The 23689-nt window shown below is 38.5% G+C and overlaps 1 protein-coding gene across 1 annotated transcript; it reads right to left on the bottom strand.

Moving 5' to 3' along the window:
• Window positions 1–7780: 7780 nt before the first annotated feature.
• Window positions 7781–21723, bottom strand: CCNA1 (cyclin A1). Its single transcript, XM_026681895.2, has 9 exons — window positions 21660–21723; window positions 20220–20398; window positions 15894–16125; window positions 15660–15775; window positions 12808–13031; window positions 11052–11256; window positions 9947–10060; window positions 8904–9037; window positions 7781–7996 (listed from the first exon to the last, which is right to left on the bottom strand). Exons 2-9 carry the CDS (start codon window positions 20373–20375, stop codon window positions 7945–7947), a joined length of 1233 nt encoding a protein of 410 aa, XP_026537680.2. The 5' UTR covers window positions 20376–20398; window positions 21660–21723; the 3' UTR covers window positions 7781–7944.
• Between the last annotated feature and the right edge of the window lie 1966 nt (window positions 21724–23689).

The raw sequence follows: 23689 nt of genomic DNA, 5'->3' as shown, positions 1-23689 counted from the left end.
TGTCAAAACTTCCAAATTTCCTCACTGTTTCTTATGAATAGAAATGAATTCATTTTTTCCAGCAAGTCTAAGGTACAACAAATTGCAAATTCATAGTTACAGATGTTATTCAGTCATCAGTTCCTTGATGGAGAGTTTCTTCAGCACTAGGATGATAGTGGAGCATTTGAAGTAAGAAGGAATACAGCACATCTCTAATGATTTATTAAAAATGTGGGTGAAGATGGGGGCCAGTTGGTCAGCACAAGCTTGTTCAAATATGGATTCTGCAAGTAACAGATTTGGTTTTTTCCCCCCTTCAAACAATAAAAATAATTTAAAACAAATACTTCAAAAAGGTTTAAAGTGAAAAGCAGAAGTAGAAATAAAAATAGAAAAGATGACATCTCATCAGAATCATTTATTTATTTAATTTATTTAAAACACTTATATAGCCACCCATCTTATATCAAACTCCGGCAGCTCCTAATAAACAAACAAAACAATATCAATAATAAAAGTGACCAACAACAATAATAATGCAGAATAGAAGAGAAAAAACAAAGAACAAATACAGTAGAAATAGAACAAGCGTTGCAAAGAAAGTAAAGGTAGTATCAATAGTAATAGGCGCCTTGCAATTCCAAAACAATTGTAGCTCCTCTTGAACAATATCTTTAATATTATCAACATCTGGCTATCCCAGGTTGTTGGGAAGGTCTTGATAGGTGGAAAAACATGGCAAATCCAATCTGAACATCTGGCAGACTTTGCAACAAATCAAAACAACATAATCCATAAACATAATACCAGCCATACATATTAAAAACATGGCACCAAAATTAAAGTTCTGACATGCAGTCTCTCATAAAATCTTGGAGGGAAAGCCAAAATTTTTCAGAAGGATAGGAGGCTAGTGATCTGGTAACTATAGGGGGAAGAGCGTTGCCTAGGGCAGAAACTTCTATAGAGAAGGCATGTTTCTTAGATTCCATAAGATGGCAATGTAAATTAAACATTGCCCATCCCCAGCTATGAGGAAGTAGGGGAACCACTGTAGCCCAGTGCCTCCCATTCCTAATCACCAAAGCTGGTGCAGAAGGATATAGTGGTCAATGGTATTGACAGCTGCTGAGAAGTCCTGGAGAACCAAAATGGATATACCATCCCATCCCGAGTCTTCCAAAGGTTGCCAACAAGTGTGATCAATGCCATTGAACCCGTTTAATGTAAACCCAGACTAAAAGACCCCAATAATCTGCTTCATCCAGGACCCTTTGCAGCTGTGAACCAACCACCTGCTCAATAATTTTCTTAAAAGTGGAACATTGGAGACTGTGAAAGTTATCTAATACTGTTGAGTCCAAGAATGGTCTCTTGTACCACTGCCTCCTCTACCACTTGGACCCAACCACATGCCACCTCCCTGGAAGCCTTAACCAACCAGAAAGGGCATGGGTCAAGAATGCAGGTCGTTGAGCTCCAAGCCCCAAGGACCCTGTCCAATTTCTTCAACAGACTTGGTTCAAACTCCTAGATAGCAAGGCATAGATGTGTCTGCATCACCTCCAAAGTATCTTCCCAGTCAGAATCCAACTTCTAGTGGTGTCATTGGTGTAATTAGATTAATCAAGGAACCATCAAGAAGAAAACAACACTCTCATGAAAATTGGCAAGACAATTGTATATAAATAGGCAGGCAGCTCCTACTCATTCTTACTGATGATGTTATCTAGTTGTGTATTGAAACATCTGCAAGCAAACAATTAAGCCCAGATTGCGCCAAGTATGGTTTAGTGCTCAAATAAAACTTAAGGTAACATTTTGTTCCAAATTCACTTTTCTCTGAGAATACAGATAAAGGTGCTTCTTTGCCTTTTGATAGGATTAACATATATTTTTCCAAGCTCAAAATGGAAGAGATTCAGTACTTATTAGGCTAAATTCTTCAATTCAGTGCAAACATTAAAGCAAAAACAATCCAGCCCAGCATTTTTCAAGTGGAATAGATCATGTAGATTGCTCACAGAACAAGTTGTTGAAAGGTATTTGAAATTCCTACTTTACAGAAGCTTTATTGTTCTAATATCATTGATTTCCCCTATTTCTCATGTAGACAATTCTATTATATCTGGGGACATGTGTAGTTCTTAAACAGTCAGGAAAATAGGAGTTTCAGTGAGAACTGAAAGATAGACAGTGAAACACAGACATACTAAAAAAAATCAAGTGTTGATTAGAGGTGCTGCATCTTGGATAGAAGCTAGAACTGCAATGTGACCTGAAAGAATCTAAATGAGGCTTTCCCTTCTTTTAAATCAATGGCCCCAACCTTTCTGGCACCAGGGACCAGTTTCAGAAGAAAAATTGCTTTCCACTGACTGGTAGGGGGAGAGGATGGTTTCACACACAAGCTAGATTCTATGCATGCACAAATGAAGCTTTGCTCACTTGCTTGCCCACCATTTGTGTGGCCCAGTTCCTAACAGGCAATGACCAGTACCAATCTGCAATCCATGCTCTAGATCAGGGGTATCAAACTCATGGTGTCATGGCGTCATCACATGATGTATTGGGACTTTTTTCCCTTCGCTTAACAGGGCAGGGGCAGGGGCAGCATGTGATGCATCTGGCCTGAAGGCCGCGAGTTTGTGTTGTGGTTAGCCGGCAGCAGGTGCTGATGGCTGAGGAGAGTGAGGACTCAGATGAGGGGCCAGGACCATTAGCGAGTGGACTGCTGCATTCAGAGATTGGCTGGCAGCAGTGATGATGAGGTTTCCAAGGAGCCTGTGGCAAGTGCGCATGTGCGCAGGATTGCTCGGAGGAAAGAGCAGCTACAACAGCATGGGCAACTCGGGAGTAAGGCTGCAAGGTAATGGCCCCTCCTTCAAGAAGATAAAAGCCAGTTGCGAATGAACGTACTTTGCAGAAGGCAAAGACGTTTTGAAACTCCAGACTCATGGACATTCCAGTATCCTAAGTTTGTATTTGAAGATTCTTGTATTGCAAATTATTTCTTGTCTGTTATCTTGCACTTGCACAGTTTGGCAAGGCTTGTGCTTATCCCAGGCAATTATTTTGCAAAAGCATTACAAGGTTTCTGTTTTATTTGGATTGTGTTTGATTTGTTGGAAAAGGGTCAGAACAGTTTGACATCCCTGCTCTAGATGAAGCCAAGCATTCTATGAGCACAACCTCTCAGCTAATGTATTTGTTCAGAGGCCAATGAGGCATGGCATAGTCTGCCATGTGAGTTGAGCTCAAAAGGTTTCAGAACCTTCTTACCAATCCTCAGTTTGGGGCAAGTGACCTGCCCTTTCCTTTCTGAGCCCAAGTTCTGTTTGTTATTTGAATTGGTGGACATATTTCTCCATTTCCCATCAACCTGCCAATAATCTTTTTGTTCAAAAATAAATAACAATAAAATTCTCTCAGAAATTCCAATAATCCCATCAGCCTTTAGACTAAAGCATCATTAGTGAGCACTGAGATCAGACAGCAACAACAAAGGCAAATACAATTATTTCTCTAATCTAGATTAGGAAAAAAGTGTCTTCATGAAGAACATTTGTAGGGGACAAAGGCACAAGAAATGTGAAGCTTTGGGTGGACATTTCATTTAAATATGCCATAAATTATTACAATGAAAGTAAGACAGAGACCAATTGTAACTTCAGATGACAAGACAGAGCTTTGATAGCTAAAAACTATGCTTTGTCATATGACAAAAAGTTGGTGTCTCTTCAAGAGAAGCATGTAAATTTTATTAGCCATGGCATTGTGGTCATCAATGGTTATACATTAGAATAATTGTCATTATGAAAAGCATGCAGTAATCAAAATGACAATCTTCCTCCATTTTGTCAGCTTTATTATGCTGGATTATTTCCACCTTTTCTTAAACTGATTTCACTGCTTAACATTTTATTTTATCTATTAATTTATTAAAATTGTCTCTTCACTAATGTGAAATTTTCAGGACAGATGAGAATCATGAATAACATCCAAATGCAAATAGCCAACCAAAGATAAGAGAACTGCATTACCAAAATCTAAGATGAATCTAAGGACAACGGAAGAGATGCATGTTATTCCTTCGTAGTCAAATGGGCTAGGAGAGAAAATGATACACGTCTCTGGGAAAACTCAATTCACAAAGTAAGGATAATGGATTAAAAGACTTTGCTGCCTATCACCACAATTGATCTTCATACCTGCTTTTTATTATCTCATTTAAAAAAAAAATGTGGAGCCAAATTATAAGAGATTATGGTCACCATCCTAAAAATGCTCAGCACAGTATAAATTGAACTAATGATCTGATCTGGCATCAGTGATCAGGCCTGTTTTATGTTAAGCTGCTTCTTCATGTTGTACACATTGAGTCAATTATGGTTTTACAGATGCAAATCATGGCTTAGTACACCAAGTGATTGGAATATACTCTGTGTGTGCACTTATGCGGGCAAAAAACATAAAAGTGAACTGTTGATTAAGCTTGACCTAGATTTTATTAATGCCAAAAGAAGTACCTCTTTTTTTATGCAGTTGTTTTATCTTCACTGCCAACATCAGCCTGTTATTTTCAGCCAGATTCATTATGTAAACTCAGCTTCTTATTGCGTTGTTGACTACTAAGGAATTGTGTGTCCTGAATTTACATGAATGCATCCAAACACTTGTATACAGGGAAAAAAAAGTTTTAAAATTGAATAATGCCCTGGGTTGTTATGAAACAAACACAAACTAGAAAACAAGGAGTTTCAGTTTAGACTGCAGCCACTATGGAAGCATACATAATGCAACTGCTGGTCTTATTTAGCTGGGAAAATGTGCTAAAGAAGTCAAATATAACACCCAAAAGATGTAAGTTTTAGGTTACATGATTTGCTTTCTTAGATGTTATCTAAGTTTTCATGGGACTTAGACACTATAATGAAAATGAGGCCCAGTCCATGAAAGCCTCTAAATGCTCACTTTTAAGTGAAAAGAACAGCTTAGGTGTTGGGGCATTAAATGGATCCCCAATGTTAACAGTTGTCCATCCTTGACTATTCAGCCATAAGGCTAATGGACAATAAAAACAAATTTTCATTATATGTTATCTCCCCCCACCCCCTTCATATAGGCCCCAAACCTTACCCTTAAGGCCTGGCTCTTCCCACAGCAATTAGGGGATGGTTGAGTTTGTTTTTAGATGGTTTTATTTTTGATTTATTTATTGTGTGTTTATGTTGTATGCTGTCCAGTCACACTACCTGAGTTGGCCAGCCTTATAATTCTTGAAACAATCAAACAACTGAAAACGTGCAAAGAAACATTCTAAAGTACAAGATGTTCCAATTGCAATTCAATATATTGGAACTGTAAATACAAATATTGAAGAATGCTGAGCTGAAACACTTCAAGTGTTTTGCTTACTGCATAATAGGCTCAAGGAATTGAATTTTGTCACCCCCTATACCCCTGTGTAACTGATTGAAGTTGTAACTGATAGAACCAAAATGTCATCCAGACTATAATACATAGGACAAATGAATATTACAGAACAATGGAAGAGCCTTAATTGGTGTCTCAATGATCCTGAAGGCCTTTGTGAAAGTCAGAATCATCTTATGGTGGAGTCCTTCAAGGCTTCAGATTTATGATCTGTGAACAAGGAGAATCTTGGAAGTAGCTTTGATCTTAAAATCCAAGGCTACAAGGCAGTAACAGCTGCTTACATCATAGCTACTCATGTCAATTGCAATAAAAGTCGAGATCCTGTAACTTAGTTAACATTAGAATGTTTTGTTCTTTTCAAAATGTGCTAGGTCTTCTTGTCTTGTGATTTATTTTTGAGATTATCTCAGATAAAGAATGGGTATGTTCTGTACATTTGTTCCCAGTCTGCACTTTGGAATGCCATCAATATCACTGTTAGATGCAATTAGCACCACCTAAGTAGTGTTCTGGGTATTGGAGATCATGAAATTATCCCATCAAAGTCTGTGTTGGGCTAGTTTCAACTAAACTCTGAATCTGACTGTGAGGAGGAGAGCTAGCAAATTTAAAAATGTCTCCTCTCGAAGCAAAGGCTGAAATAAAAATCCTTTATCAATTTCATGCAGTTGAGTGTGATTTATTATTTCTTTGTAAGTGGAATATTGCCCATCTAGTAAACAGTATCAACCTTTTAAAGACAGTAGTGGAAATTCTACTTCTTCATTCCCAGCCCTTATGTATGATGTGACATTAGTACTATTGCTTCTTAGCCTATGGGATTCATTTACATTCATATGAAAGGAAATAATTGCAAACATTCAGTTCTAAGAAAGGTTGTTGTACCTGTTGCAATTTAGTTTGGCCTTATATTTAATTCTAGTCCATTTTTTTCACTGTGTTATTTGACTTTTATTACTGGAGCTTGCAGATCTGTTGCATTTTTAACTGTCAAAGTAGTGTCATCAATATAGTTATCCATGTTTCTTTTTCCTATTTTAAAATTACATATCTTCTTCCCATCCATCTCCCCTTAATATACATTCAGCATACAGTTTGAATTAATAAGAGTATATAGTCTTGTCTCACTTGTCCACACTATGGCTTCCTGACCCATATATACATTTTGCCTAAGGGCAATGAGATATGAGCCATGGTGGTGCAGTGGTTAGAGTGCAGGCTACTTCTGCTGACTACCAGCAGAATAATTTGGCAGTTCAACTCTCACCAGGTCAAGGTTGACTCAGCCCTCCATCCTTTTGAGGTTGGTAAAATGAAGACCCAGGGTGTTAGAGGCAATATGCTGACTCTGTAAACTGCTTAGAGAGGGTTGTAAAGCACAGTGAAGCGGTATATAAGTCTAAGTGCTATTGCTATTTGCTATTCTGGAACAATTACTGGAATTGCCCAGGTGTTAACTGCCTTGATGGTATTCCCCCCCAGTTTTGTATTCCTTTCTATCCTTCTTCACTTCAGTGTGCTTGATGTTGTCAGCTTGAAGGATATCAGGTAGCTGTAGTGGTCATTTTCATTTAGACTCTGTTATTTCCATAGGGCATTTTGATCCTTTAATTTTCATTAGTATTACCAATATTATTGTAATGTCAAACCACTTCCTATATTTTGTCAAGTGAACTAAATGAAAATGTCCATGTAATCACAAAGGGTGGGCTTGATTCAAGGGAATTTTTACCTTTCCAAATGAACATGGTTATCAGCTTCAAAATACTTTTTTTTTCATGAATAGCAACTTTGAAAAAAGGTGTCACTACTTTAGCCAAAAGGAAATGACAACATAATCCCTAATGTATACCTATAAAATGCCTGTTTACAGTATTCCCTAGATAGGAATTTCTAGCTCTCTTCCAGCATGAAATAAGTACTAATAATTCTCCCATTACCAGCATCTTACTTGTTGAATGCTTCCGATGTTATTTCTAGCTTTGATTTCTAGAAGGTGACTATCCTGGATAACAGTCTGGTTCTGTTGGAGAACTGTCACCTAACACAGACAGATTAATTATAGTAGAGATTAAATTGCTTTATCTTGAGATGAGAAAAGGAAAGGAGAATTTGAACTTGAGTTATCCACTTAGGTCAAACTAAACTATTAAATAAAGTCTTTCTCCACCATTTCTCCCTAAGATGTAGTACCAGTTTTCATTTTATTGGCAAATTTCATTACCACACCTGTTTAAAACTGTTCAAAAGCAAAGAAGATATACAAAGCTAATAACCAAGGTTTTTTTTTCCTTTTGAAGATGAAGATATTTATTAAAAGTATCTTTAGTTAATGATAAAAACTACAATACAATACTACAATATACAGTAGTTATAGATCAGAAGATCATCTAAAAATAGTTTTAGCAGCAGATTAGACACATGACCTGCAGTGCCCTATAAAAATAACAAATTGGCCAGATCAACTCTATTGATCAGGAGGCAAGTGCTTCAGCTTCTGTGTTTTTCTGGGCATGCTGCAAATCAGTGTAGAGGTAGAACAGTTGGTGGCTCCAGAAGGGATACTTGCATGTATCTGTAAAGAAGGAAGCCACTTATTATTGATCCCAGGTTGAACATGACAGTCTCTAAGTTCCAGTGCTCTAGACCAGTGGTTTGATCGCTGAAACCAGGGTTGTACAAGACATCACTTTCCTTCTCGGGAATGTGCATCAGACCATCCATAAACAGAACACAGCACTTGTATGAATCGCTTTAAAGTAGCTGCATCTTTTCCAGGCACAAACAGAATCCCAGGAAAACACATGGTTTAATTGCAGAATTCCACACAGGAATAAATGTTGGAAGATCTATGTTTCTGATCTGCAGGTATTCTACCATTCCCAAATTATATTCTGTCTGCAAGAGTTAGGCATCTTTGGAACTGATGCTTATTATATTGCTTTATGATATTTATCTAATACTTAAAATGATGCTGTATTTTGAATATATATCACTTAGGAGAATACTCAAGGAAGAAATGAGAGTAATTTTTCAGATTCCTATAATTAATTTCAAAGTATATGAACATCAGTAACTAATGCATCTCAAAGGTGTATTCAATAAGTATATAGTGGGGGAACTTTATTACCTTGAATAACTAGAGGTTCCCTATCAACAGAAAGACAATGAGTTTAGCAAAATAAAAATTCATACATGTGAATCTGACACCCATATGCTGCGTGGAATGGATACATGCTGTCTGCTCAGTGTTTTCAGTCTGAATAAATGCAAGCAACCTAAGAATTCCAATTTATGTTACGTTGGATAGGTATAACCAAGGATGAAGGGAACTTTGGCCCAACATTGTGCACTGTTGCAAAGGCCATCTCCTGTGTCCACCCCGCTCTCCAGTTTTTGAGTTCTATTAGATTGCTTCCATCTTTCCAAATTTGGCATGGTGGTTAGAAGGACAAGATGCAGCTGCTGACCCAAGAACTTACTTAGTCAGCTTGTATTTTTCCCTTATTGCTTGCTGCTGTCGATGAGGCGCATCGAGGCATGCTTTGTGCAGGTCACTTAGGCAAGGCACAATCTCACTCAGTGAGTATCCAGTGAAAGCAGCAAGAGTTTCTGGCTGCTCATGAGAAGACAGAGTTACAGCTTCAGTACTACAAATAAATTCAGAGAGACAAGAAAGGACCTGGAAAGAAACTTATGCTGAATCAGCTATTAAGTTAGAACAGACTGTGTACAACTCAGCAGCCTTGCCTTAAAAACATTATATAGGGATCCTGAAAGAAATCAATCCAAGCTGCTCGTATAGGCAAAAAGCTTTGCTCAGTTTTGAAGAGCACATACTATTTACCCCATTTATTATGAAACTTTGGTCATATTATCCTATCATATTGTCAGGTTTGGCAGGGCTTTTGTAGTAAGCAATAATTTAACTTCTAATTTTGATTGGATTAATTAAATAAAATTCATATAATTCCTCCTCAATAATTAATAATTTTCTCCAACACATTAAACATTATACTTTGAGTTTTAAAGTATATATCTGGAAGGAAATTTCTGAAGATTTTTAGGGTCTTTGCCCTACATAATGGGAACATTCTCATGATATAAAACTGAAGAAACCCAACACAGAATTGTATCACTAGGACCGTATTTGGAGCAAATTGCTACTCCCAGGCTTTACTTCACCTCACTCCAGCAATGACAAATTCACATCTGCACGGTTTGAGATAAAATACTGAACAAGATGCCAGAACAAAACCTGTGGTGCTGAAATAAACAGCTGTTGAGCCCAAGCTAAAATCTGTAAACATTCTTTTTAGAGGCATAGCCTAAATAACAAACATTGGAAATTGTTTTGTCATAGTACTGATCTTTTCATTGAAGTAGCCATTTCTGAAGCTGGTTACTAAAATAAAATAAAAAATGCTGCTAAAGGAAACGTAAGAAACCTTCTTATCCTTCATAGTTCATTCTTGAAAAATGCCCAGACATATTCAACCCCCTTTAACTTAAAATAAACGTTTACCCAGAAATGCCGGTTCACAGTGTAGTTTGCTAGACAATAAGCAGCTGCTGCCATTTGTGAGGGCAGATACTTCAGGAATGGGTCTGCTTCAAGGAGACTCAATTCTGCTATGTACTAAAAGAACAGAATATTTTTTTTAAAGGAAGGAGCATTAGGAAAGATGAAAGATATCAATATTACTAATGGTTCAGCATATTTACACTGATTTTTCCTGCTCAGCTGAAAATGTTAACAAGCCTTTTCCATCCTTTTGTTGCACTTTGCTTATGATCATTAGCAAAATAACACTTTCTAAACAATGGAAAGGAAGTACTTCTTTTAACTTTGCCCAATTCGGTATTTTCATCGTTGTATTGTCCTTGACTGCTGATACTTTTATTAAATGATATCATTTTATTTCATATTGCTCTTCAATGGCTCATGCAAGGAATTTCTGTTTTTTTGCAAATGGTATTCTTGTCCCTCCCCTACTTATCCCTGGGGTGGGAAGAGAGTTGAGGGCAATGCTCACTATTTTGGTTCTGCCCCACTTCTTTCAAATTATCCCAAGGCACAAATATGAAATACGTTGTACCAGTACAGTATATTGTACTAAGACCAATGGCATCTTAGTAATAATATGCAATAAATTGACAGGGTTAAAACTATAATTAGATTTGTTTGAATTCAAATCCTATTTGATTTCAGCTTAAATCAGATTAGTTCAATACAGCAATATGTTCATTGTGACAATTCCATCTTCTGTAACATGATGAGTTCATAATTCAATAGCAATTTTGGGAACAGTTTTCACAGCCAAGACTTTGAGACTGGATAGTAAAGTGTAGCTCTGTATCTCTCCTTTGCAAATCTCTCCTTTCAGTAATACAGACTTCACTTGTTTTAGAAGTACCAAGATGAACTCTGTTAATCAGATACAACACACCTGGATAGAAATTCCACTGAAGTATCCATTTGTATTTTAAAAATGTAATTTCAACATAACAGGTCATCTATATCTTGAAAAGAGATATCACAATGCAAATAGGTGGCTATTTGTTTTGTGGTCTAGATGTCCTTTAAATGCTTACAAAACAAAGAATAACCTATAAAGCAAAGAACTTACCCTTGCAAAGTTCTCCGTCTTAAGACTTACACTGTGTCTTTGTAAATATTGAAGGAGGAACTGATTGATGGTTGGCACAGTTAAATCAAAAGCAAGTACTTTAAGAAGCAGGTGTTCCATTCGCAACAGTTGCTTTTTGGAATAAGTGTCATCTGTTATATACACAAATTCTTCTACTTCTGGGGGATAGATTTCTTCATATTTCCTGGGAAAAGGAAGGGTGTAGAAAAATTCATTGTGTATCAAGTGTGTTTTCATCCAGTTAATCCATGACAACCACTCGGTGCAAGCATGACAACCACTCGGTGTAAGCATTATAATCTTTAAAATGTAAAATAAAAATGTACCTGAGCTACATTTTCATTATAGAGCAGATCTTACTTTTATTCATTTAATTTAATTCCTGTCTTTCAAATAGGAGCTCAATGTGATTAGTTCCGCCAACATATTTTTTCCTACCAACAACCCACAAGATAGGTTGGGCTATGTTTGTAAACTTTCCTAGTTCGCTACTTTAGCCACTTATAGCTACTGTCATCCAATCATTTGTACCAGCTAAAATCTCTCACTCAACTCAGTTTGTTCACCTCATTATCTCCTACCCCTCAAAAACAATGTTTTTAATTCATGACTCATTTTTCATTTTCTTATAAACATTAATGCATGAGTCTGTAATATATTAATATCTAAGTAGTCTATATAACAAATACATTAATGTGTCAGTTAACATTATAGAATATTAAGGGATTATATAAATTTAGAAAAACTAGGGAATTTGATATTAAATTCTTAGACTTGTCTGCCATGTCTTGTAGGCATTTGCAGAAATGCAAGATACAGTAAAGTAGGAACTATGCCTGCTAAGCAATCTGCATTCAAAACAGCTTTTCTTTTAATCCTGCCCTGGGGACTTGTCAAAATCGTCAACATGTGCTTATGTAAGGTAAAGTTCAAGTTAGGGTGCAGATCCAAAATGAGGATCCAATATCAGATTTTATCTCTAGCATAGGATAGGATGGGCAGGATGTGTTGTGAATGTAACTTCTCTGCTTGCCAGACAGGCTGAGATGTTCAAAATGCTTTCATAAGAGTATATGTTCTGACACATGATCACAAAGACAAGTATCCCTTGCAAACCCCTCTAAACAGGGGTAGGATTCAAAAATCCCAGCAACTGGTTCGCTGCCCGGTTGCTAGGTGGGCGTGGCCATGGTGGGTATAGCCTATAGGAACTTCCGGGAGGGCCGTTTTTTGCCTTCCCAAGCTTCCCCTGGGCCTCTGGGAGGGCAGAAATGGCCTCCCCCAGGCTCTGGAGGCCCACCAGAAAGCCAGAAACAGGCCTGTTTCCAAACTTCCGGAAGGCCAGTTTTTCCCCCTCCCAGAGCCTCCTGCGCAGACCCTGCACTTACCTGCATCGGAAATAGGCTGTGTGGAGGCTCCTGGGAGGGGCGAGGCAGGGTGGGTGGGGCCAGCCAGTCGGTTGAAATACCGGTTTGGTGAACCAGATGAAAACCTAACATCCAGTTCACCCAAACCGGTCCGAACCGTACAATCCCACCCCTGCCTCCAAAATTCTGATTGTTTTAAACCTTGATGCAGAATAGTAGAAGCTGGAAACGGAGGTTGGGAAAAATATGGAACCAAACTAGAAGCATACCAATGCTTTGTTGCATTTTTGCAGCCATTTCTATCACCTTGATAAGCTATCCAAGAACAGTCATCTGCCACAAGTTGTCTTTTATATAAACATACTTACGCAGCTAGGAGAATTGCTGCTGTTCCTACCAGTTGCAATTTTCCTCTGAGAACCGACATGCAAGAAAGAAATCTGTCCAAGTAGTTCACAGCAAGGTACAATGTCTCTGTCTGAAGCTTGTATTCTTCACCAACTTCTGCTAGCCAGTCCACTAAGATGGCACGCATCCCTGAAGTTATATCAGGCTGCTTTCTCATGTAGCATGGTCTGGGCCTGTATCTTACCTATATACAAAGCATTTAGCTTTAGAATAAGCAAAGGGAATATATCTTCTACACGTATTGCACTAAGCTATAATATGTTTGGCTTGGCTTTAGTTTAATGTGCTACGATATCAATTAATTGTGACACTCAGTATATAGTTGTGACCTAATATAATGTGTGAATGCTGATTACATTCTATCAGGAAAGTTGTCTATGAATGTTCCAAGTTGTTCCAAGAATGCTGGCTGACGGAGCCATTAGATAAGAAATAAAAGTTTACTCTTCCATCTCCCCTTACCAGTTTGGGGCAGATGTTAAGGACTCTTGGACTGAATGAAAAAACAAAAGTGCTGATTTAGGGAGAGGTATAATTGTGGCTCTCTGAACCACTATATCTAAAATAGTTTATTATAACTACCAATCATACAACACAAAGGTTGGAGAGAACCTTAGAATCTATGCAGTTTGAGTCCTTTGCCCAATGCAGAAATTTATCACAATAGCAACCCCAACAGACGACCATCCAAGCCTCTGTCTAAATATCTCCACTAATAGTGTCTGTCACTACCCAAGTCAATCTGTTCCACTGTTGAACACTCCTTACCATTATGGCATTTCCCCCCTGATATCTACTTTTTTTGTAATTTAAGTCCCCTATTTCTTGCTGTGTCTTCTGGAACCACTCTGAATAATTCTATCTCATCTTGTCCATGATAAACTTAACATTCTTGGAAGCTATTCCAAGCGATCCTTTTCCCCCCCCTTCCAGGCCTTTCATCATTTTAGATGCTCTCATGAAGACACCTTCAGATTGCCAATGTCCTTTCTAGAATGTGTTGATGGCTGGCTGTTTTAGTTGTGATCTGACCCAAATAGGAAAGAGAGGAATGACTTCTCTTGATCCTGACAGGATGCTCTGTATGTATATTTGGAAATAGGATTGCATTTGCTTTTTTTTTGAAGCTCCCTCACATAATTGGTTCATATTTAGCTTGTGATGAAGGTAGCCAATTACTTTTTTATATGCACTAGAATAAAGTAGGTATATCCAATACTCCCTCATCCTACAGTGTAACTTTTGATTTTTTTTCTACCCAAGTGCAGGACTTTGCATTTGTCCATGTTGAAATTGTTCTTGGTTCCTTCTTTGTTACAATTTGTCAAATTCAACTTGATCCTAAGGAGTTCGCTATCCCCTATATCGGTGATGGAGAACCTATGGCACACGTGCCAGAAGTGGCACGCAGAACCACTTCTGCCGGCATGCGAGAGGTCACCCGAAAGAGCCCCACTGTGCATGCATGCACACCTCCCGCCCAACAGCTGATTGTCAGGTATATGGCGCACATGGACGGGGGTGAGGGTGTATGCAGGAGACATGTATGCATGCGCAGAGATGCATGGTGTGCGGGAAGGGTCACATGCATTATAAACAGGGGTCATGGGGGCAGGCGCATTGCCTTCTGGGTGCTGGCATGCAAGTGCACATGCACAAACGTGCTCACAATTTTCAGCACAGGAGCCCAAAAAGGTTAGCCATCACTGCCCTATATCTTTGTATTGTTGGTGCAAAGTCACAAAGATAGGTGCCACATATTGCATAAGGTGTAAATTGTCTTAGCAGCAATGTATGGATCCAGTGAGCTAAGATTTAAAAAAGCATTTTGGAGTGCTAGAGTGCTTCTCTGGAAACCTCTAAATGGATAATAGATTTGCTGTTTATGTGGATGGCTCAAAGAATTGCCACTAACTTTGAAATGGCAGATTCCCCTAAATATTGAAAAGTTTTATAAGTTGAATGATAAAATGAGGCAGAAACTACACCAAGTGAAAAGTCTGGAAGTAGTACACCTATATTCTTGGAGAGTTGCAAATATATAAGTGTTGCCTTTAAGATAACAGAGCCAATCATGATTAGAGAACAGGAGGGTACACAATGGTTTGGCAAAGATGGCTTCTGGGAAGCATTTATGATTAAGCCTAACAGTCTTCCCTACTTTGTTTTAAGAATGGTAGGTTTTCTCACTGTTTCATGCCCAATATAGGTCCAGAAAACATTTTGGTTCTTTTCAAATTAAGCCAAAACTATCCAAACCAACATGAAATCATCTGTAGCATAGCCACAGAAGCATTTTGGTGTCTTGAAAATAAGAGAATACTGTTTTCAGTTAATTAGAATCTGTTTTGTCACATATATGTTATCTAAACTAGAAGATTACCTTCTAGTTTACCTTAGTACAGAGAAAGAAAAAGGGAATAAAGAGTCCGTAGTGGTAAAATGAAGAACTGTCTCTCAAAACTACTACCCCCCCAGAGTCATTCACAAGTAGGTGGCCATAGAAATTAAAATATGCAGAGGCAGCAGTGCGCATATAGAGCTATGCAAACAATACAGCTGAAATATCCTCTTTTACTAGACATTCTTAGCAAGTTATAAAATGCAAAACCAATAACATCAATCTTAAAGCTTTTTCAGATAGAATGGGAAGCTATTTCTAGGAATATTACACAATAAGGAAACATTCTCCAAGATTAGGTTTAAGAGACAGAGTCAAAAAGGAAGATTGGAATTCATGTAGCATACATGTTACATATCCACTATCCACAGGACAATATTAGACAGGAGTATAGCAAATCTGTTTACTTACTTCTGCATCTCTTAAATAATTATGAATATCTTCGGCATATTCATCCATAGTCATGCCCAGTTCATTACCCTCACAATCTTCATTTTGCAGGGACTTATCCACCAACATTGGAGACACTAGACCAGCAAAATATTCAAAAAGTGCTCCTTAACATTCAAATGTTGCTTTCATTAAGAGGCAACATATAACACAAGAAGTTAAAATCTTTTCCCTATTAAATTAATGATTTGTTACCTGTACTTAAGTTCAACAGTAGATGAAGGTTAGGTTTTATTGTACTGGTCTCCGTTTCACACATACTATATTCCACTTCTGCACCTATAAAATTATTTTTGCTTCTCTCTTCCACTTCATCTATGGAAACAGTAATGCTTTTCTTGGATGACACAGAGGTTGGCATTAGATATTTGCCACTCATAGGAAAAACATTTTCAGATCCAGACACTGGTCTCATCATGGAAGGTCCCTACAAAAGAATACACTGAAGAAACTACTTGGATAAGCAGCAAAACGTTTTAAACCAAACAGAAAAGAAGTCCAGTTGCCATGACTCAACTTCCAGATAATGACTATAGTACTGTATAAAAAAAATTAAAGCAGTATTATTCAGATCAGCCTTGGGCTTTAAATATTGATGGACCACAATTCTTATCATCATTGGCTATAGATCATGCTGCATGGCTATGATAGACCCATAATTCAAATTCCATCAGCCCAAGATCAGAAGCAGCCAGTTTAGATCATAGACCTGGGTCACTGTGATATAGGAAATTAACACATTCTTTCAGTTCTGAAGCTAACTCACTGGAAAATGCTGAATATTTTTTCTGGACGAAGCAGAGATGGATATTAAAGATTCCTCAAATTATAACTTCATAAGAATAATAGAAAGAAATCACTAGGCCAAACAATGTTCATTTTTGTTTTATTTACTTACTACAGTTTAGTAAAAGAGAGTCTATGCTGAGAGTTTGAGTGGCTTACAATAACCAATTTCAAATCATAGGGCTTCTATTCCAACACCCTGCCCAAGGCAAGAATCCTTATACTATCCCAGACAAATGAATGGCCAATGTTTTCTTGAAAACCTCCAGCAATGGGGCGCCCACAATTCTAGAGTGGAGGGACAAGCTTAACTGCTCTGCCAGGAAATTTCTCTTTAATTGCAGGTAGGATTTCTCTGTAACAAGCTTCCACCCATTGCTTCTGGTTCTTCTTCAGCTACTTTAGAGAATATGTCAACCTCTTCATCTCTATGACTGCTCAAGTGCTGGAAGAGAGCTGTCATGTTACCTGTGATCCTTCTCTTCATTAGGTCACACATACCTAGTTCCCTTAACTGTTCATTATATTTATTTTTTTATTTATACAGTAAGTAAAATAGCACAAAATAATATCCAACAAAATATACCTACATCTCAGAAATAATATAATTTTCCATCTTGTCCTTGAACACTGTCTGATAGAATAATGTTCTGGTGGTTTTCTTAGAAAGTTTAATAAAGATGGGACAGTTTGGAATATCTGGATTCAGTCTGAAGTAAGCAGTCTTAGAAATATTCAGGTTCTTAGCTATATAGAAGTGAAACTTCAAAGAGAAAACTGATTCCCTGAATTTTATCCAAAATCTAATCATCAACCATGACAGCCCCTATTGCTATAGAACTTTGGAATATGTACCATATGTGGCACCTCTTAAGCTTCTGAATAGGATAGCAACAGGTACAGTGAATTTCACGGGCATGAGTAACTATGAGCAAAGCACCCCATTCCAGGAATGGCAACAGTTGGTACAGAAGCTGCAACTGCACAAAAGGTTTCTGGACAGTGATCTCCCCTTACTGATCTAGCAAGAGTCACAAGACTAAGAAGACACTCAAGTTATATGCCAGTTGAGAATAGAGGATTATAATCCCATCCAGAACTGGACTGAAATCAGTCAACTTTAAAATCTGCAACCACTCTATCTTATAGGGTTTAAGTCTAACTTCTACCACATCTCCTTCGTGGCCTGGAATGAAGATGTACAGCTGCAGCCCCACCACATTCTCAACTATTTTCCCTGAAAAGCAAGGTTGGAAACAGGCCAGTAATTATCTAGAATAGCCAAGTCAAAACAATGGTTTCTTAAGGAGAATGCACAACTACCACTGCTTTCTCAGTGAATCTTTAAAAATGCATAAAGTTATTTTGAGGGGTTTATATAAGTAAGAGAGATGGTGTTAAATGTATCTGAATATTGAGGGAACTGTAAACAACATGAAGGCATAGAAAGAAATTTAAAGAAATTTAAATCTAGTGAAGAGACTAGATTTATATGCAAAGCCAAAATATACAGAAGTACAATAGCCATTGATCTGTGTATAGTATATGGGATTTTTAATATAAATAGCCTCTGGTATTTCATGACTTTCTGATCTTGATGTGCATGTGTGTACCTGACTCACTGGCAGTGGTTAAGTCATCTTGACTTAAGTCTGGAAATAGGAAGTTGTGCATTCTCCTTAAGAAACTATTGTTTGACTTGGCTATTCTAGATGTACGTGTTTCTTTTTCATTTTGTGATTATTTTAAAAATATAAGCTACTAGAGTTATTTAAGTTAGACAACTTCTAAATCCAACCAAAATGAAGAAATAGTGTAAGAATGCAGCCAATCTCTTTACATCCTGGAGTTTGTTTTTAGTAATTAAGGTTTAATAGTAGAGTCATTCCATTTAAAGACCACATAAATTTAAATTAGACCTGCGTTCCAATGATTTTTAACAGTCCCTTAACACTCTGATTATCACTGGGTCCAAGTATTATGTATATTACAAGAATGTTGCTCAATCACTTATGAAAATGAAATATTCGCTAGCATTTCTTTAGTTTACATATTTCTCATCCAACTAGCTTATTTGCAGAATACCTAGTTGTTCAGTTTTCATGATATTTTATGAATAATCTCATTTATCAAGATGCAAAAAATGCAGTACCTTGACACCACAGAAAATGTCAATAATTTAAATTTTTTAAAATAAACACTATTAAATATTTCTAACTGAAATGGAAAAGCATTTATTTACTGTAAGTTATTGGCATCCAGGATAATTTTGATAATCTAGACCAAGAATATCAATAGAAAAGTTAAGAAAATAATTTAAGAAACTTCAGGATGGGAAGTTGATTTAATTGGTTGATTTAATTAAATTCTGTTATTTTAAAAAGAAATTAGACCCCTAAAAAGAAAAGGCTTTTAAAAAAATAACATAATAAAGTTCAAATAGCAATAATATGGTTGGGACATATTGAGTTGCTTTCAGTTAAGTAGACTTATTTCCAGCAATCACCAAACCACCCACAGAATGTCTTAATCTGGATCTTGTGTAACCGCAAACCGAACCGTATGATTCAGTTACCCAAGAAGGGAATAGCATACTTGAGTTAATGAATTTTGTCACCTGTGTGTCAGTTCCATGTCTTTCCTGATTGGTCAGGACCTTTTGGAAGGTGACTTGTAGCTGGCTCCAAGCAATTATAAATGTTGTCTTGAGAAGGGGATGATGATTCCATGTGCCCTGAAGGAGGTGATTATCTTGTCCCTTCTCAAGAAAACATTACTAGAACACAAAGTACTGGACGATTTTCATCCTGTCTCCAACTTTTTCTTTTGATGAAAGGTGATTGAGTAGTGGTAGGTTATAGCTTCCTTCTGGAGGAAGCAGAGACTCTGGACCCATTATATTTGGGCTTCATGTCAGGATGTAGTAACAAGATGGCATTGGCCATGCTTGTAGATGACCTCAGGAGGTCTCAGCTTTCAATACCATCAATTGTGGTATTTTTCTGACTGGCTGGGAATGGAAGGCAGAGTTTTTCGGTGCTTTTCTTATTTCCAAGGCTGGTTCAGTGATGGTGGAGAGAGGCCTGCCATTTAACTGCTGGAAGAAGACCTTCATTGGCAGAGGGTCAAGTTGTCAACAGAATGCTAATGATACAACTGTACATCTCTGTCCTGGGCCAAGTGGTGATGTGCAAGTACTTTGACAATGCTTGGGAAATGAACCAGGATCAGCTCAACCCCGACAAAACTAAACAGCTGACAGCTTTAGGGTACCCCATATCTTGCAATTTGCCATGGTTAACTCTGGCTAGGGTTACTTTCCTCCAGAGTGTAATTTGGAAATCCTCCTCAACTCACAGCTCCTGCTCAAAAGCAGTGGGAGCCATGGCCAAAATAACATTTGCCCAAATACATCTTGGGTGCTATGTAGTTGTAGCCTTTCATAGATTTGGAGGCACTGCTCATGGACACTCATGCCTTAGTAGTCTGCTGATTACTACTGCAATGCCCAGCTTGTCCTTGAAAAGCATTCAAAAGCTTCAGCTGGTCCTGCACAGCTAAGGGAAGCTTTCGTACCTTGACATCATCTGCATGTGGAAGACTTCCAAATCTGAGAATTAAAATTGAATATATTTTGGAAATTTGTGAGGATTAAAACAGAAACACTGAGCCACCACTCTTCCCTTCAGCTCAGTCACCTAGACACCTGGTTATCCAAAATGGTTTCCAACTTACATGGGAAGAAGATCTTAGACACTGTCCATTTTCTCTCAGCTCCCCAAGAATAACTCTATGCTGGGAATTCTGACTGTCATGGGGTACAACTGGAAGTGGCAGGGCACCTCGGAGTCCATCTTGTACCATCTCCTCGTCCTTGTTGCTATGATACATTTCCTGCAAATCAGCAGCCGATACTGGGGGCAGAAACAAAGCAAAAAACCCCAATTATGTTTTCAAACCAACTTGCTACTCTCTTTGACTTAGCACATATCAGTGAAAATCTTCGAGCATGTGACATTTCCACAAGATTTCCACAGCACTCCCATTATCTTCACAATGAGAAACTGCACATCAACAAACATTCAGCTAATTGCCCACTCCACCTATACATTAGTTTCCAAATATTAGAACTGGATTATCATACCTCCCTATCTACTATCATTGTCAAATCCAATCAGCTTTTGAAAGAAGATGGTAATGATAGTATTAATATTGTTCCCCCAGGGTAATTTTGTCATTTGAAAGCTATGGACTTCGATTGGCCAAAGTGGCATATAGCTGAAGATCTTATGGGAACACACAGCTGTAGTTCTGTAAAGTACTTGCAGTATCTCTTATCTATTCAATCAGTATGAGTTTGCAAGATGCCATTACCTAACTAAATGGGCCGAGTTCACACACTTAAGTAAATTAATGTATGGTTGATTAGCTTACAAGTACAGTGTGCTATGCAAATATAGCTACATCCATAAAACCAAGTCTCAGCCAATCTCTTTCAAGAAAACAAGTTGCAATCCCATGATACATAGGCTACATTCATGCATCAAAAAGCCACAGTGTTTTGACTGAATATAAATAAGCCCACTGAGCCAATGGAGCTTATTTACCAAATCATGGTTTCAAAACTGCATAAACCCAGTTTACCCTAGTTCTCTCGATAGAAGGTATACCTAGTCAGTCGCTGTCACTACTTAATCGCTGTTATTACAACCGGTAATTAAGACATTGGGAGACATGCAAGCTTGCTGTGGGGGAAAATAACATTTAGTTAAGTATCCCAGAACAAGAATTTGAAGAGGGGAAAACAAAACAAAACAAAAACTCCAGATGATCTTCTGTTACGGCTGAGCTCTGGAAGAAATTATTTCAAAAGCACAACAACTTCCCCCAAGCCCCGCATCACATTCAGAGCCGGGTTGGGGGCGAGAAGGGGAAAGAGTTGAGTTCAGGATGGCTCGATTTGTCGGAACTACAACTCTAGGCAAAGTAAGAAGGTGGGCAGGGTGGGAGGTGGAGTAGGTTCGCTCCGAGTGCTGAACCTTCTTCCTTCCCCATCGCCGCTCGGCTGTTCCCCAAAAGAAGTGCTGCCCGGAGCAACACCCCTCCCCGCCCCCAAGGCAAGTTAGCCATTTCTCTTGCAACGACCCCGCCGCTTCCCGCTCCTCCGCTCCCCACCTGTAGCGAAAGGCGTTCCTTTGGGATTCCTTGGCAGGGGAACCAAAGCGGAGCCAGGCAAGGATTTCACGCAGCCCCGCCGGCCTCCCGTCCCAGCCTATATAGCCGGTTAGCCAATCAGCGCCCGAGGCCGGCGTGCCGCCCTGTCCGCCGGCACTTCGGCGTGCGCTCGAATTACTTTCAAGCCGCCCGCCGCGTCTGTTGGGAACGGCCAGTTGGAGGCGGCGGTCGCCCGCTCTGCCGCTTGCATGCGGAGGGCAGCTCCCGTGGCAACGTGGGATCTCCATAGAGATCTCTCGCCTCTCTGGCGGGAGGAGAAACTTTGCCTATCCTGACGGCGAGTCCCCCACCCGTTCTCTCGACGCGCGGGGTCGTTACCGCCTGGATGGAAGTAAAAATTCCTCGCGGTTGGAAAAATCTAAATAATAAAACTTCAAATGGGCTGTGTGTGGAGAGTTGGCTCCCCCCCTCGTGTTTTCTCGTTCTTTTGCTGTTGTTTCTTGTTGTGATGAGTTTCAGAGACGCGCTGGGCTGGGCAGATCAGTTGTGGCTGGGATGATACCAAGCCAACCCCCCCCCCACACACACACACACACTCACACTCACACACACGCACGGATAGGTCCGTCAACAAAGACTCGGATACTAGAGCTGTTCGTTGTAACAGGCAACAGAAAAGTTCATCCTCATTACACTGTAATTTGCCAGATTAACAACACAATGAGTTACAAGCACGAATTTCAAATTAGCCTTGCTGAATTTACTAAACTACAAATAAGAAAACCCAATATGGTTCGTTGTGACCCTGTGATAATTATTCTAGCTGAGCAAGAGCAATTGAAGTTGAGCGAGTGACATGATTTTCCCCCCACCTAATCTTTCCAATTTTATCTTTTGGCTGTATTTGTACGGTAATTTAACTATGTTATTAATAAATTCACTGTAGTGTACTAAAACAGAAATCAATGAGGTTCAGAGACAGGTAGCCTTCCACTAACTATTTTCTTACTTAAAACTTGCTACCAAGGCTGAACATATCTTCCAAATACTGGACCAGAAGTCAAGAGTTGGGTCTTGCAGAAGTGAGATTCTAATTTCTTCACCAGAAAAATAACTGAAATTTCTGCCAATGAGATTTATGAGTGCTAGACACTATGGGTGATACAAGGGATGATAGCTTACTGGTTCAACCTTAGCCCTAGCCTACCCCAAAATATTTATTTTAGCCAAATCTGAGGCAGCAAAACCCCAGGTGGATTCCAAGAAAAACATGTAGCCAAATTCTAGCTGAACCAAGAGCATTTGAAGTTGAGCGAGTGATATGAAGTTTGGCTTTCAGAAACTGGGACTGAAAAGCTTTTAAAGTAGGGGCATCCTTATAAACACAAAGATGTGCACTATATAGCAATAGACCCAACACCTTTACTTTGTACAATTTTATTGCTGCAGGAATGTAAATTACGGTATTGACTTGATAACTGACATGTTTTAAGATTGTGTTAGAAGCTTTTTGACTTCTAATAAAAAGTTCACTCAACTGATTATACCAATGGGTGAAGAGTTGAAGTGGATGTTTAGATACTTAACCTAATCTTAACCTGATCAATTGGTCTTTAGATCAGGTTAACATCTAGCTCAAAATACTTAGATTAACTGATTTAATTTCCCATTTAACAAGGGAGTTAAACTGCATTCTAGAAAAAAACCTAGAACTTTGGTTTATGTCTGCCCTTCAAAATAGACCAGGGTTGAACATCAAAGTCATGAATACTAAAACTACCTTTATTGTAGGGTTACAATAACAGTCTCTTGCGACTCTGAAGGTATCTTTATCTTCCTCACTTTTATCCTAAGGATAACCATAAAGACTCAAGTCAGAGATGCTTTTTCAAATTCCATTCCTGCTTTGGACTTAGATTTCTCTTATCTGAGCATTGTCTTGGCTGCAACATTTCCTCCTTTTCTTCAAGGTTATACTCACAGTTTTTGAGTACAGTACCTGATTTCAAGAAATTCCCAAGAACACTATA

This window comes from Notechis scutatus, chromosome 5, assembly GCF_049901735.1.
Source record: "Notechis scutatus isolate UNSWTSFEM ecotype Mainland chromosome 5, rNotScu1.2, whole genome shotgun sequence".
Lineage (NCBI taxonomy): Eukaryota > Metazoa > Chordata > Lepidosauria > Squamata > Elapidae > Notechis > Notechis scutatus.
Note: the sequence above shows the minus strand (reverse complement) of the source record. Positions and strands in the feature narration are given on the sequence as shown.